The sequence below is a fragment of the Calypte anna genome, chromosome 3 (assembly GCF_003957555.1).
Source record: "Calypte anna isolate BGI_N300 chromosome 3, bCalAnn1_v1.p, whole genome shotgun sequence".
Classification (NCBI taxonomy): domain Eukaryota; kingdom Metazoa; phylum Chordata; class Aves; order Apodiformes; family Trochilidae; genus Calypte; species Calypte anna.
This window is the reverse complement of record NC_044246.1, coordinates 20,556,123-20,572,297: the sequence shown is the minus strand read 5'-3', so window position 1 is coordinate 20,572,297 and position 16,175 is coordinate 20,556,123. Positions and strand designations below refer to the sequence as shown.

Here is a 16,175-nt window from a genome sequence, read left to right as displayed (position 1 = left end):
TTTGTATAGGCACGGGGAAATGGTTTCGTGCTACATCAGTACGTTTTTTTTTGAAGCATTCCTCTGATCAGATGATTTGTAAACGTCTCCTTCAACGCTTCCCGACTCCGTAAAGAGATGAGATTTATCTTTATTCTGTTGTAGGTGCTTTCCGCTGCCTGTTACGAGCAAGCTGCTTTCTGCAATCGGTGGAGGCCCCCTGCCCCTTGCCCCCGGACCGGGCTGGTGGCCCCGGAGCCGCCCGCCCTCCCGCCTGCATCCTGATCCCAGGGCGAACAAAGGCCCCGCCAAATCCATCACGGACAGGTGTGAGAAACTTTTTCTGAGCCATTACTAGCAGCTTCTCAGGTGAGGAGGGGATCCCTCGGCTGCAGGGGACAAAGCAGCACCGGTGAGGAGGCAGCCGCCAAAAGCACCAAACCAACCCAGAAAGGGCCGGAGAAGAGATGGAAGAAAGCGTCACCCGCTCCTTCCAGGCAGCGCGGGGCTCCCGGGTGTTAGGACAAAGTGGTGGGAGCCTGAAAAACGTGGCGAGCTTTAGGGCAGGGCGGGCAGCCCCAGCCCCGACGTAAGGCACAGAGCTCTGCGCCCACCGGGCGCGGGAGTGAGGCCCCGGGAGCCGCGCTCCCCCACCTCCCTGGGGAACGCCCCGCTCCATCGCGGGCTGCCCCACCTGCGGCCGGGCCTCCGACCCGCCGCGGGGCCGGTGCGAAGGGGGGAGGGAGGGAAGCGGTGGGGGGCGGATGTTTAACCCTTTCCCCGCCGAGAGGCTCCGGAAAGGGCCGAGGCGGTGGCAGCCCCGTGAGGCGCGGCGCTGTGTCCTGTGCCCGGGCGGGGAGGGGTGGCGCAGGGTGGGGGCGAGCGCAGGGCGGGGGGGGGCCGCGGGAGCCGCTCCCTCCTTGCCCAGCCCGGCCCGACAGAGGCGGCGGGAGGAGGAGGAGGGCGCAGAGCGCAGACATGGCGGCCAACATGTACCGAGTGGGAGGTATGTAGGGACGCGGCAGCACCGGCCCGGTGCCGGGGGGCCCTGCGCCCGGCAGCGGGGACGGGACCCGGCCGGGGAGACCCGCCGAGGAGCGGGGCCGTGCGCGCCGCGCCGGGATGAAGAAAGGCGCACCGGCCCCCTTCCTTCGGCTGCTGAGGCCAGCGCCATGGCCCCGAGCGAGGTGGCCAGGCCCGGGCTGGAGGCGGCAGCCGGTGCCGGTGGAGGGGCTGCCGGGCCCTCCACGGGGCGGAGGACGCAGGTTCCTCCCCCGCCAGCCCTGTGCGCCGGGTGGGAGGCCGGCCCCCACCGCCGAGAAAGAGAAGGGCAGCGCCGCCCTCCGCGGGGAAGGGGGGAGCGGCGCCGCCGCCGGGTTCCTGCCCCCTCACCGCGGCGCGGGCCGGGCATGGCCTCCCTTCATGCCTCGCCACCTTTTTACTTCGAGCGGCGAAGGAGCCGCCCGGCGAGCCGCTGGCCCGCCTGCACTGCGAACGAGAGGCGGCCTCCCGGAGCCCTGCGCCCCCGGCCCGGGGTTGGCCTCGGCCCAGCCCCGTCGCCGCTGCGGCCTGGCGGGCCCAGGCGGCGCGGCCCGGGCAGCCTCTGTGCCCACCCTGGGGGGCGCCCGGCCGCCCTTCTCTCTGTGCTGTTCCCCAGCCCCCCGTCCCTTCCTTTGACTGCGGAGATTCTCCGCGTTTTCCTTCATCTCCTGGGGATAAACAATAAATCCGGCTGTGTAAGTGGGGATTTCTGTGAGCTTCCCTCCTCACCGACGTGACCCCTGAGGACCGCGCTGATGCGTGCCTGCTTGGCATTGGGCTAAGGGGGAGACTTTGGCGGTAAAAAGGAGAGCAAATCTTTCTCTTCCTACCCCTAGCCCGTCGAAAGAAACACTGATAAGTTTGGGCTGCCCTCCCAGAGTGCTGTGGCTCAGGTGCACCGCTCAAATCAGGTTTTCACTACTTGGTGCTCAAAACTGGGTTGTTTTCTCTTGCACACTCAGCGGGCAGGGGTGAGAGGGAGGATGGAAGGAAATGAGGGATGATAGTAGTTAGAATTTCTTCCAGCCTCGTTTAAGCATGAGGTATCCACAAGTCGTCAATCTGCATACCCCTTCACTAGGGCATCTAATTAGATTGTAATCCCATCAGCCTTTACTCATGAAAGTAATCCTGTGGGTAACGCTGGTGTAATAGGGGTAGTGTTTCCTTCGTAGGTCATCAATTTTCTTGTAATCTTAATAAACAATTGGGTATGATATTCAGGGATCATATTCTGTCATCAGAGTTAAGTGAGCTACTGGAGGCTGTAATCGCTGCAATGTAGCATCGAAGCATTGCAGTAGAGTTTTATACATCATTATGGACCCCCCCACACACATAATTTCTTTAAAAATAAAATTTTGCAATGTGCATGGCACAGAAGTAAAGTATTGTATGTAAAGTGTGGTTAGCATTTGATGACTACTTTTTTGTTTGACAAGAGCAAGTTTTGAGAAAACCATTGAAGGAAATTCTTTGTATGTTACATGGGAGCAGCTTTCAGGGTGTGAGTAAGCTTCCAGATACCCAATGAAAATATTTTTATATTAATGATGCTCTAGGAGATTTAGAAGAACCTTGCTAACCTCATGACTTCCAGCATTATATAGTTTGCATATTACTGAGCAGAGGTGACAAAAAAGAAGCAAGTATCAAAATACATACATTATTCATTTGGAGAGCTGTACTATGACAACTTCTGATGAATGTGAGGTAGCATATCTTACAGAAATATTTATTTCCACACTACAGAAATGCACTAAAGTACTTGTCTCTTAAATCCTAATCAGTCGTGAGAAATTGCCACTTCTGTATTAAGATTTCTGAAGGATGCTGAATTGCAATGTAAGTTCCAACAGAAGTCATTTAACTTTATTTCCACGTGATTGTCAGAGCATGTGTACTGAAGTTATAACCAGACTAAGAAAAATTTACTTTAAATTTCAGTATAGAAATCCTTCTATGTCTTAACATTTATTAAGAAATTTCAAATTTTTAACGGCTTGGTATAGAAGAAAATTTTTGCTCTAACAGTGATATGCTTTTATGTATTATTTTTTGGTATTTGAGTATTTTTCCTTTTTTCATTGCAGATTATGTTTATTTTGAAAATTCTTCCAGCAATCCATATCTCATTAGGAGAATTGAAGAACTTAACAAGGTACATAAGTGTCTAAGATTCTCACTTAATCTTTGACAGCAGTCACTGTACTTCTCAAAAGCTGATTATTATTTCCATCCCATAAGATGGAATCTTATTTTTTTTTTTATTTGAGATTTGCGATGTATTTTGTTAATGTTTGAGTCCCTGAAATCTTGCCATGTGATACCTTGTAATTCTGCCCTGCTGTCTAAGGAAACACTTGGTAGATCATTTTTTGGTGAACAGGACTACTCTGCTGTTAAAATGAATCCTATGTTGGAATTAATCCTATGAATGCTTGGGGAAATCATAGAGTGTCAGGTTGGAAGGGACCTCAAGGATCATCTGGTCCTGAATTAATTCAGTTCACTGTATGGTATGACACTGTGGATCACTCTGGAATGACAGTGATCATGTAATGTGTCTGCTTTTGGATGTATATACAGTTAGTAGGTATCACTGAGACTTCGCAGTGCTCAAACAACAGAGTATGTGATCTCTGTGGCTGTTTATTGCTCTGCTTGTTGGCAGCTATGGACTTTTGAGTAGGAATAAAGACTATATTCCCTCTCTTTATCCTGAGTGTATTTTTATGATAAGTGAGCCTTTTACAGTGTCAATTTGGAGGAAGCATAATTTTTCTCTTCATTCTTGGAAAACAAACATTGGTGGGTGGTTTTTTTGTTTTTGTTTGTTTTGGGTTTTTTGTTTTGGTTTGGGTTGGTTTTGTGTTTGTGTGGCATATTTTTACTGTTCTACTGTTCAGTGTTAAGCCCTAGTGATACACTATCAGAAGTTAATTATTATAATGCCTATTGTGATGTGAATAGTCATAAAGATTTCTTTTTTTTTATGTGGTTAGAAAGTAATTTAAAAAACTGGTGACCTGCATACAGTTACCTTCTTATCACTGGAGCATGATGCTGCTCCACAGCAGACATTAGTCATGTCATGTGTTAGTGCTGTCCAACACAACATCCATTGAACTTGTGCATGCCAAATAATTTTTGACTTTTATTGGAAAAGAGTATTTTTTATTTATAGTAATTGAAATGATTCCAATCATGTTCTGAACTTAATGTTTATTATCTTTAAACTGCCTTGCAATAATTTAATCTTGGTCGTGCATGGTAGATTTTTTAAAAGAGGGTTTTGAAGGTGTAGTTCAGATGTCTTAGTGGTAGATTACAGGCTTTCATGTGTTAAAGGCATTGTGCAAATATGGAGTTTTTGTGCAAATATGTGATGAAATGCTTTAGTTATCATTTTACTGGAGATAAGATGCTTTTTTTTTTCTTTTTGTAAGAAATTTAATTAAAACTGATACTTTTCGTTTCCACATCTTGAGTTTTAAATGAGATAGCTTCTGACTTGATTTATCTTTCTTTTGTAGACTGCCAATGGAAATGTGGAGGCAAAAGTGGTGTGTTTTTACAGGCGAAGAGATATTTCCAACAGCCTGATAATGCTTGCAGATAAGCATGCTAGTAAGTAGATTGTATATGGCATTTTTTCTTTTCATTACAGCCTGCTCAGTTTCTGCAGGTACTTAAACTTGCATTTATTTGGTGTGTGGAATACACATTGATATTTGGTATTAATTAATAACCAGTGAGATGCTTAGTATTATCTGATACTGGCCTTGCTCCTGGTAGTTACTTCCAGGACTTAAGCTGTATTAAAATGATTGAAAATCTCTGAAAAAAAAAAGGCTATGTTTTTTTATCTGGAAGTGCATCTATATTTCTTTTTTTATGTTAAGAGTAAATCTTGGGTGTAAGCTGATTTAAGCTTAAGAGTGTCTCTGAGGATTTGACTTTTTGTCATACACAAAAATGTATTGCTTACTGTAAAGAATGACACGTATCATTGGAGACTGAAGATCACTGGAGACTGTAAAACAGCTGTTACATCCATTTATGCTAAAAGTAGCTATTGGTGAAAAAGCATTAAGCATCATCTCATTGTTTTTTCAGGAAAGGTAAAGGAATAGGTAAAGTCCCATTTTTATCATGAAGTTAACTTTCTTTGGGAGCTGCCATTTGATCTCCACCTGAAATAGGATATTTTCCCAGAACTTTATGAATTAAATTATATTCTGAAGACAAAAACAGAATCTAAAAACCTAAGATGTCTGAGAAAATAGTTATTTGCAAAATATTGCACTCATATTGTCAACGTGTCAACGTCTGGTAAATTTCTTGCCATACACATTGAAATAATTTTTTTAGTATTAAATGACACCTGAGCTTTCAGAATTAACATGTGGATAAGTGATGCAGGGATTATAAATCTGTGCTGTCTAATTTATCAGGGGGAATCTCTTTTTTAAGACACTACCTAATGCCATATTTTCCATGCAGATATGGGGGAGTAATTAGAGGCTTTTAAAAAAAATACAATTTGTTTAAAGTTCTTCTAATTTTACCCATGCAAGTACTGTTAGTGAACAGAAAAAGCCAGCTTTTGTTCTAATGTTACACTGGTAAGATTAGGTGGAGGTTGTTTGTCTACACTTTGTGAAGTCCTAGCTTGTTTTTGAAGAAAGAAGGTACATCTTGCTAATGTTTTAAGGAAATTATTTATTTAAATATTTTTCTAATCTAGTTGAGTACAATTTATAATTGTTGGTGACCTGTTTTCCTGTTTTATGGTCCGCCCCCACAATCATCATAGTCTTTTGAGTTCTTCCACATGAAATGTGTAGAAACACAACTTTCAGTGAGCTTCACTAAGCTTCCCAGCACATTTTTTTTTTCCTTTTCTAATAAAGGGAGCAGAGAAGCATGAAAAGGATAATAATTTACAGGAAATGTTTTAAATTTGATTTTTCTTGTAATTCTTTTTTGGTTTTGTTGGCTTATTTTTTTTTTAAAGGTGTGTTCTGTGGGCATCATTTGATCTAGAAAGTGAATAAGATTTTTTCTGTTTCCTTTGTGAGCTTTACATTGCCATTTTGTCAGCACTTTGCTGTAAAGGACTTGTTGACGGTCTGTTGCTCTTCCACTATAGCATAGAAGGACCATGGAATCATCCATCATGTTTTCTCTTTTTAGATTCACTTGCTGTTTTCTAGTGAGAAAATAGAAATGTAATTTCTGGCTGATTTAACAAGCATCTTTAGAATGCCTCTGTCTCACAGGTCGTAAGTCTTCAAACTCATGGATTAGGTTTCTCTGTGGATGTTTTCTCTGTACGTAATGTTTTCTTTCTGACCAGTCTGGCATCTCTACAGCTATGTTATCTTAGAAGTTCCAGTTAAGAGGGGGAACTATATGTTGAAGGATTGCTTGCCTGAATCTTGGTACAGCTCATACAACAGATGTAGTTAAATGTCAAATCAATTTAAATATTTTGATTCTGGAACACCACAGTGTTCTGTTTAAAAAATACTATATATGTAAACAAAATATTTGTATATTTATGAACTGAGTGTTGTGGAAATGTTTTATATAGCTAAACATGTTGATGCTTCACCACTTCTACCTGTTTTGTTAAATAATAACTGTTGAAAAGTATGAGTTTCTCACAGAATGGAAATTCCAGTTCAGTCAGAGGTTATTCCAGTATATCCACCTAGAGAAGTCTTTGAAGTAAAAGATGTGCTTTATCTTTTCTAATGGCATTTTATATTGGTAGCATATTTTTTTTCCTCTGAGACAGAGGAAATAGCACTCTGAAGATTTTTGTCTGGTGGGGATTGCTGTTTGGTTTTTGTTTGTGGTTTTTTGTTGTTGTTGTTGTTGTTGTTGTTGTTGTTGTTGTGATACTTCAGTTTCTGAAGTGATGCATTTTATGATGTAGGTATGGTTCAGAAGAAAATGGCTTTGTAAAGAAAAATAGCTTGGAACATTAAGAACAAAGCTTAAAAACTGAACACAGCTGAAGAAGCTTCAAAACAGCTTTAAGTAGTGTTTGGGAAAAAAGGAGTGTAGTAGAAATGTGACACTGTCAGGGGTAAAGAACCAGTATACTGTTTGGGGTTTTTTTGTTTGGTTGGTTTTTAAGTTGTCTTCTGAAAAGTTTCAGGGTATAAAAAGAAAATGGTGGGTGGGAAACACAGTTCTCCTTAGGCCATTCTTAAATACTCAGGTACAGAGGACCCTTGTTTTCAAAGGATCTGACGGTAATCCAACACAGGTTGCATTTCCTGCATTTTTTTCTCTGGTGGTTCTGGTAGATCTTTAATTAAAGAACATTTTTATTTGTCTTACAGGATCAGGTATGATGTCAGTCTAGATTGGGAGTAGTTGAATAGTTCCATAAGCTGATTGTAGCCACTGAAATCCAGGGGTTTGCAATGTTTTATGTACCTTGAACATGTTACATTTGCCCCCTTTCATTTCTGTTACTATAAAATAGACTTTGAGCCATCTTGAAACTCAAATCAAAATACTGGTTAAGTTCAGCTTCTTGATCCTATGCAGCTTCCTGAGCCAAGCTGGGGAGTTCTGTTGGTGTGTAAACACCCACCAGCTCCTAGGTTGTAGCTGCTACCATAGCATCAGTGGGAGGGGCCTCATTCCTTTCCTCATGCAACAGATTAAACCTTGCTTCACGGGAGAAGGAAAAAAGATGAGTAGAAGACATCAGGCAATACAAGAACTGTTGGAACTGAAGTACATAAGCAAATAAACTTGCAGAGGTGGTATGAAAACACCCAAGCTCATTAAAATGGGTGAAGCAAACGTAAGGGTGTGGCATTGAGATGTTTTCTAACCAAATGGTGCCACTGAATGAGAAATTGCCAACTGTTGCTGGATTGGTGAGATTTAGATGATCCTTTAGCTTAAAGAGAATAGACGGCAAGTTTTTAGTAGCCATGGAGAGGGAGCTGTGCTAGCTCTGTACAAGCACTTCATTTGGGTTACAGGGCTCTACTTGTGTGTTTCTTTTTTAATAAATTTATACACTGTTACTTTCTGGAGCTGAGTTAGGGTACTGGGAATGCATGATACAATTTTTTACAGTACTTTACATTGTAAATTCTCTTATTGCTCCTCAAACAGCTTTTCCCTGGTCAGCCACCTGGGAGGGTTATATATAAAAAAAATCTGTTGTTAGACCTTTGACCTTTGTTTTATTGAGAGATTGCTTTGACTTAGGTGTGCTTAGCTCCTGGCAGAATTTTTCAGAGCCTGTGATAAGGCATATTCACTCTATATTTTTTTTCTCATTAATAAAACCAGTGCTTGTGTAAAAAAAACAGCCAACCAACCTGAGGCAGATTGGTTTCACTGACGGAAAGATCAAAGGTAAAACTGAGATTTTTCTAGATGATGGAAGCTGTAGTCAAAAGCCTTTTTTTTCTTCTTCAATCTCAATTGCTGTTTGTAGGGATCACTTAATGGCTTTATTTCTCATAGTTAGCATGTTTCAGGACTTCTCTTAGCCTTTGGCTCTCAAGCAGTTGTGTTCCATATCACACTGTTTTGCAAAATGGTGTTTTCTGCTGCAGAGTTCTTGTTCATAGTAGATTTGTAGGAAGAAAGGAAGAGTCCTGCTAGTGATTCCTGTTCAACAGTTGGAACCTGTACTCAGTTCTGACCTTGGTATGGTTTTCATGAGGTATTATTGATGAGAAGCAAATCAAGTATTCTGTCTGTACTTGAGTTTCTTTATCTGCAAAGTAATGCTCTTATTAGAAGTTCATATTAAGACTGGTGAAGAATATTTAGTATAACAACACATTGTTATAGCATCTGTCAGAAAATCTCAAAGTGCCTTACAAATAAAAGCTAAGAAGAGTTGGTTGTTGGGAGGTTTTGTTTATTTGTTTGTTTGTTTTTTTATATTAAGAATGTTCCAACAGTCCTGGAAATGGCTTGGTCTTATACTGCAGTAGTGCTGCTGTTGTCGAGGTCTGTTATGTAAAGATGCTTTGTGTTTGAAAAAACCCCAACAATTACTTGTATATTGTCAATTTACATTAGCGTTGTAATAATTGCCAAACACTCCAGATGCATCCAAGAGAATGAAGTTACTAATATTCCATCTGATTTTTGGGAAGTGGTTTATTTCAGGAGAGCAGCAGGCTAGCAGGCACCATAGAAGATGGCAAGAAAATGAACTTAACTGGAGAAATATTGCTTAATATATTTATTAGTAATGTAAATTACTCATTAGTATTCCCAAAGATAACACAAAAACAGAATCTGAATTCCTCTTCTGTCATCAGGGGTTTTTAATATACGGTTGCTGTTGCATAGCAGTATACTATTCTTTTCCATGAAAAACACAACAGAGTTTTTCCTGTCCTCTTCAATAATCAACAATACAGAAAAATGAAGCTTTCTTAGTTGTATTTTTCCCAAGTGTACATAGAACTAAACCAAGAAAAGGGCAATTCAGGTAATCAGACTAGAATAAAAAAACAGTACAGAGAGTGTACAGAGACCCTGGGGGTTTGGCAATGAGCTCCAGAATACGATGCCGAAAACACTTGGTGTTGTTCAATGTTCTTTTCTTAGTCAACTATTAGACTCAGTATAATTCAAAACATTTTTATTTCTTTAATCATAGTCTCTTTTCTGAAGAAACACCCTAAGATGAGAGCCTTTTCCTGTTACTTAATTTGAATTATATAAGATATCTTTTGTTTGGAGATTTTCTTTGAAACCTTAAATAGGGATTTTTCTGGTCTGATTAGTTGCCTGTTTTCTTTACATCTTGTGTTTAGTTAGAAGCACCTTTGGTCAAATGAATGTGAGAGACAAATGTTAATTCTCCTATTCCATGTGTTCCACTTTCTCCACTGTTATCATTTTAAATGTTGAAATAAGTAATACTTTTTTAACATGGTGAATGCTTATGCTGTTTTATCTTACATAAAACTTTCAGGTAATGAATTAAGTCAGTTTTCTTGCTTTGCTGGTAGTGCTAGTAGAATCTGTCATCCATCTTACAGGAAAGGATTCTCAGAGGCACAAAGAGTTCTTAGTTACTCTTTGAAGGGAATTGAAATTTCAAGAGCTGCCTGTTTAGCAGATGGTTCTTTGAATGAAAGGATGATCATCATATTGCATTGGTCTCCATAAAAATAAAACTGAAATAAAGCCTTTTGCTTTTATTTAAGGCCACATGGGGAGAAAAAAAAAAAAAAAGATTTAGAGCTCTAGAGTTCAGTTGATTTGTGTTTCTTACATGCTACTGTAAGTGACTTGTCCATGGAATTTAGTGACTTCTGGAAGATTTTCTGTGGGATTCCAGTTTGTTATTTAGTTACACTTGGTGAGAGGGCCTCTACCCTCCTTTGTGCTAAGAAAACAGATCTATTGATACTATCCTGTGATGAGGGGTACTATCTTTTGGGGTGTTAATAGGAGGGAAAGGATTTGAGGAGTGGAAAGGTAGAGCTGGGAATCAAAGACTGGAGAATATCTTGGAGTGTTTACAAGGAAGAAGGCTTGGCTGCTAGATATGCCCAAGGAGTGGGTGAGTGGACTTGTGTAACTGGTTCCGTGGGATACTGTTTCCTTAATCTCAAGGCTTCTGTAAATATAAACCAGTGTTTGTTTGTAGTTTAGTGTCTCTGGCTCTGTCATCTGTGTTCATCACTCTGCCAGTTCCCTCTGGTGAGTACCTAGGAGTAAGGAGAAAGTAATTTTTAACCTGACAGATTTGCCTTCTGAGGAAAAGACAAGACCTTCACAAGTGTGTCTGTGAGCAAGCCATCAAGACTTGTGGTTTTACTTTGAAGATGGGGTGGTGAAGAAAGGCAAAACCAAATATAGTAAGCCAGGAAAGTTTAGGAGAATTAGTTCCAATGTCTCTTTTGCTCCAGACTGGAATTTTGCATGTTATACTTATTCACAGCCAACTAACAGAGACATGTAAACTAAGTACAACAAATTCAACTATGTTATGTTGCTTCTGGGGATCCTTAAGTCTGTTATGTGGGTGGGACACACCCTAGGAAGACCATTTAAGGATGGTGCAGATAACATCCTTTAATCAGTAGCAGGGCAGCTATTATGCTAAGGTATTTTTATAGTACTGTAACTATCACTTTCACTGAAAATGAGTTTGAGGAATAGATTTTCTTTTGAGAGGACAACATAACCTTTTTGATCTTCTGAGCCAAGGGAACATGAGTTTTTCTTTCATTTACTCAAGAGAATGCCTTCAGTTGTAATTTATTTGGAGAGGAGGAAAAAATTCAAGACTTGCTGAAATAGAACAGGCCTTGTCCAAAATTACATCCTTGTCACCAAGGAGAAATTTGTCTCAAGGCTCCCAATTATCCTTTTCAGGGATGCCTTGGGTAGTCTTATAAATTATGAGTTTTGTTCATTTGACTTCTGTGCAGGAACTGCATCCTTGTGAATTACATTTTTTTCCTCTCAATGGTAAAAGCAATAAAGAAGCAGTAATGAGGATCTTTTCACTTCTGACTACATCCAAGTCTTCTTTCTGTTAATGACATTTTGGCATTAGTAGTTAACTGTGGTGTATATTGTCTCATTAACAAGTTTACTGTCAGCTCTAAGTATCTAGTGGAATTATTAACTGCTGTGGGCATTCAGACCCTTCCTTTGGTGCAAAATATTGTGTTAGATTGTGAATGTTAATGATCTTCTCTTAATGTAGTGAATGGATTTCCAACTAAGTTGATAATTTAGGAGTTCTTATCTCTGCTGGAAAACTTGCATAAGTCATGAAATAAATTCTTCACGTTTAAATTCTTGGAGGGAGACAGCATTCACAGCAACACAAAACTGTTAAAGCATTGTGTGTTCTCTGTTTCCCTGTGTTTCATAGGAATTCGCTATGGTCAAGTTTAAATATATGCACCAGTGTTACCTTACTTCTTGTTCTGAGTTTGTTTTGATTTGTGGAAAACCTGTAACTGTCATCTCTCTGCTGCTGGCTTTCTGCTCTCCTTAACATTTGTTAGTTGTGTAGGCTAATGATCCTACAACGCTGTTTATTGATGACTTTCAAAATACTAGTAACATTTAAGTTGATTGATCAGAATTTTATGTCTCACAAAGATAAATAGAATGTTTCACATCTCTTAGATTTCCATCAGTTCACATTTCTATTTTTTTTTTCTTGGCTTCTAATTTTAAGTGACTCTTCCCACTTTCTCCCCAGTGCACCCACACTGTAGAGAAGCACCTGAGGTGCAAATTTTAGGCCACAAAAGCATTGCTATGTTATCTCTATCTGTAAAGACCCAATTAGAGATGCATTTTACAGCTTCAAAGGGTTCTCTTATAGACTTACTGAACCAGCAGTTTATATCACTTACCAATCTGAATGATGTAAATTTAATATTAATATAGAATGACTTTTTGCCTATCATGTAGTGGAAGGTAAGTGAATGAGTTGGGGATCAGGCCTGATGGTTTAAATGCTCACCAGCAGTAATTCTTCAATGTCTATTAAGTTTGACTTGCCCGGAACAAAATGGAATACCAGAGTGGATGGCTGGAATGGCTGTGCTGTTTGCAGGTGGGATTTGTGTGTTTGATCAGTATTTTACTTTTCCCCTGTATACAGAATTATGGTACATTGAAGAATTACTACTATATATAGATATGTACCATACAGCTGAACGAAGTCTGCAGTTGTTCCTTGGTTATACTCATGCATGCCTGTGACTTAACATACGATGACAGAGGTGGAGCTTACTAGCTTGGGCAAAGTTCTGGGTGAAAAGGAATGTAGTGCTTCCTACCCACGCTGATTCATGCAGTGCTGGAGTGTGTGTATATATATATATATAGTGTGTGTGTGAGATATTGCATAGAAGGCAGAACTAGCAGATAAAATTAATCTGTAAAGTACTTCTGTGGTTTGTCTGTAAACTCTGTTAAATGAAGCTTGCACAAACAGCAGGATATGGGGCTTTAAGTTACCATATATGTTAAGTTTGACATGCCCTGAACCAAATGGAAGACCAGAGTGGATGGCTGGAATGGCTGTGCTGTTTATAGATGGGATTTGTGTGTTTGATCAATATTTTACTTTTCCCCTCAGCTACAGATTTTAACTGTCTAAGCAGGGGAAGATTTGTAGCATGAACCTGCTTTGATTCTGATTTGATGTGCTGAACCAGTGCTTCTGCAAGGATCCTTGCAGAGGGACATTTTGTACTTGCATAGAATGCATCATTCCCACGAGCAAGCCAAGTCTGAGTGGTAAAAAGTGCAGTGTTGGGGTTTTTTTTTCAGGAAAAGCCTATTCTACATTACCAAATTTCTGAAAAACTTTGGGGAGCTAAGTAGTACATTTTGACTGTCACCCACTGTATGAATCCAAGACTTGTTTGCAGATTTATCACAGATGGTGTAGTTGCTTGGCTATGTGTAGAGCACTATGCATGCATGCATCCAAAGGTTAGGGAAGTACATGCACATTTTCTACTTGCACAACAGGTTAGGCATCTATCAAAAACCAGCACAACTAAATTAACACTCTTGCAGTTTTTGATATGCTGAGTGATAGACTTCAATTTTCATTTGTCCTTGTTCCTGTGAGGGATTGTGACAATGATATGCAAAGCTGAGGAGAGCCATGTTTCAGTTTCCTGTGTTAAAAATGCAGCCTTGTTTTGGCTTGAACCAGCATAGAAATTGCTGGTGATGGTGACCTGGTCAGTGACCTGGAACCTGGTCCTTACAGGGTCCTGTGGCCCTTTGCTATCTAACAGTTCCTGTAGGCCAGATCCTTAAACTGATGCTCTTGGGAGTGCAGTCCTGATGCTGTTATTCTAAGGAGGTCTTCAAGGAGCCAATGAGTCAGTTGCCAAGTATTATACAAGAAAAAGGGCTTGGATATATGGACACTTATTATATATGCTTTCAAAGGGTGACATGCTTCATGTAGAATAATAGAATTCTTTGGGTTGGAAGAGACCTTAAAATTATCACCAAGTTTCAACCTCTCTGCCATAGGCAGGGTCACCTCTGACTGGACCAGGTTGCTCAGATCTCTGTCTAACTTGTCTTTGAATGCTCTCACCTCTATTTTTTTGCCTGTCTTTATTTATGTTTTTTTTTCTTAGTAAGAGAGGAAAAAAGCCAGTATAAGAATAATCACCATTCATAATGTATGAAATTAATAAATGATTTTTTTTTTTTACTTGATACTATAACAAACCATGGTATTTGAATCTGTTGTCACAAAAATTACTGAGAGTAGAAGCAAAACTTCATTGCTTTATTTGACCTTTGCTTCCATTTATTAAAAAAAATCAGGAAGATTACACATGTATTGAAGATTTGACTAGTTAATTCAGTGTAATGTTTATTTTTAGACTTCTTTGTTTGGATAAGTTCCCCTCCCAGCATCAGATTTAATAAATTGAAAGGTTTACATAATTTAAAGTGATACATATATTTGTGTCTCTTTATACTTTTCTCAGTTCATGTGTATAGTTCCTGTTAAGTAGGATCTTAAGATCTCTGCATGTGCATCAAGGAAATAATATAACCTAGAAGATAAATCTTTAGTATAGCTGAAGATAGGGAAAAAAAAAAAGTCTTAAGTCTTACACAGACCATCAGACTGAATGAGCCCCTCTTCCTGCTTGTCTTGTCTATAAACACAAAAGCTTTCTTACCATGCTGGCACTGAGCAAACATTATCTTGGATAACATTTTTCTCATTTTAAATTCCTGCACAGAGAGCTTTAATGTGTATTGGTTGAGGTTTACTCCAGAGCAGGATATACAGTTCCTTTTCTTGCTTTTTTTTTTTTTTTCACCTGCAAATAATCAACAGAATTCAGCCCTTCTGGTATGAGATACTGTAGAACATAAATAATTAGAGTTTTATAAGCAGAATCATATGCCATTCTGAGTAGGGGTAGGAAGGTGCTTGTACATTCTGTGCCTTTTTGTTTCTTGTAGCAAGCTGTTTACCTGCTCTTGAAGATATGGATTGTGTGTTAGGAAAGCAGTTTAGATCTTTTAAGTTGCCAGAGTAGGTTTGAAGTGTGTGAGTTCTTAAAGAAAACTTAGAAGATATTTTACATGATGCATTTGTTATTTTTTAAATATTTGCATTGTGTTTTATTAAGGAGAGGCAACTGTACCACCTAACTAGCTACATTGCTGCACTTTTGGCCAATCTAAAGGAAATACCATCTTATTTTAACAAACTATTATGAGCCAGAGGTCTTTATGGAAATGGTGAAAGTCCAAGTAATGGGAAAAGTTAATAATATCAGCCTCATGTAAATGGAAGATACTGATCCCCCTTTTCTTAAAATCAGGTCCAATAATTACTCATGCAGGTTACATGGCATTGTTGCAGAGAGCCTTTGTATTTCTTGAGCCAGATGATAGACTAAAAAAATGTATTTATTGAGCTGTATCAGATTCCCCATGGGAACTCTGTGGGTGGTCTGCTGTCCTGGATTTGAAGGTAGAACTACAACTTCCCAAGCTCTAAATATATTTGTACATTGGGAAGATGACTAATTAGCTTATGGTTCAGATGATGATCTAGATACTAGTAACTGGACATGGAAAATATTCATCATATTGCAAGTAGCTTACTTCTGCATGTATTCATGTTGCATTTAGTTCATTAAGGTTTATTTATTAATGTAAGTGCATCATGATTCATACCACTTAGGAAGGTAATCCTTCCTTGTCTTCTGCCTATGAGCTCCTTGCTTTTACAGATTTCCAAAACCAGTTGCCCAAAACACCCATCTGTCAGGTTTTGGAAGGTGGGAGTTTTCTGTTAATGAAAACTGTGATAGCAAAAATTTTCAATAGAAGCTACAGGCCTGTGATAAACATCAGCTAGTAACTGACTGTTGTCAGGAAGTTGTTATTATTGCAACATGCTGCTTGGAAGTACTCAAAAAACCTTTTGCATTATTTTAGAAGTAATTTTTATTATTGGAGAATAGGTGTGGCATATTAGTATAATTATCCTTAGTGCAATTATTTTTGGTTTGAGATCTTCTTTAGAAAAATAATGGTGATGTAGTTTGGGAGGATCATCTGGATAACTGCAAAAAAACTGGGCAACTCCTTAGAGGCCACATGTG

General features: G+C 39.8%; 1 protein-coding gene across 1 annotated transcript in view; it reads left to right on the top strand.

Annotated features, from left to right (window-relative positions):
* Positions 1–889: 889 nt before the first annotated feature.
* The window catches only part of MTA3 (metastasis associated 1 family member 3), a 129,169-nt gene continuing 113,883 nt past the window's right edge, over positions 890–16,175 (top strand). Inside the window, 3 exon segments of the mRNA XM_030447348.1 lie at positions 890–985; positions 3,114–3,181; positions 4,557–4,650. Of these exon segments, the coding sequence (XP_030303208.1) occupies positions 958–985; positions 3,114–3,181; positions 4,557–4,650 (190 nt within the window). The 5' untranslated portion in view covers positions 890–957.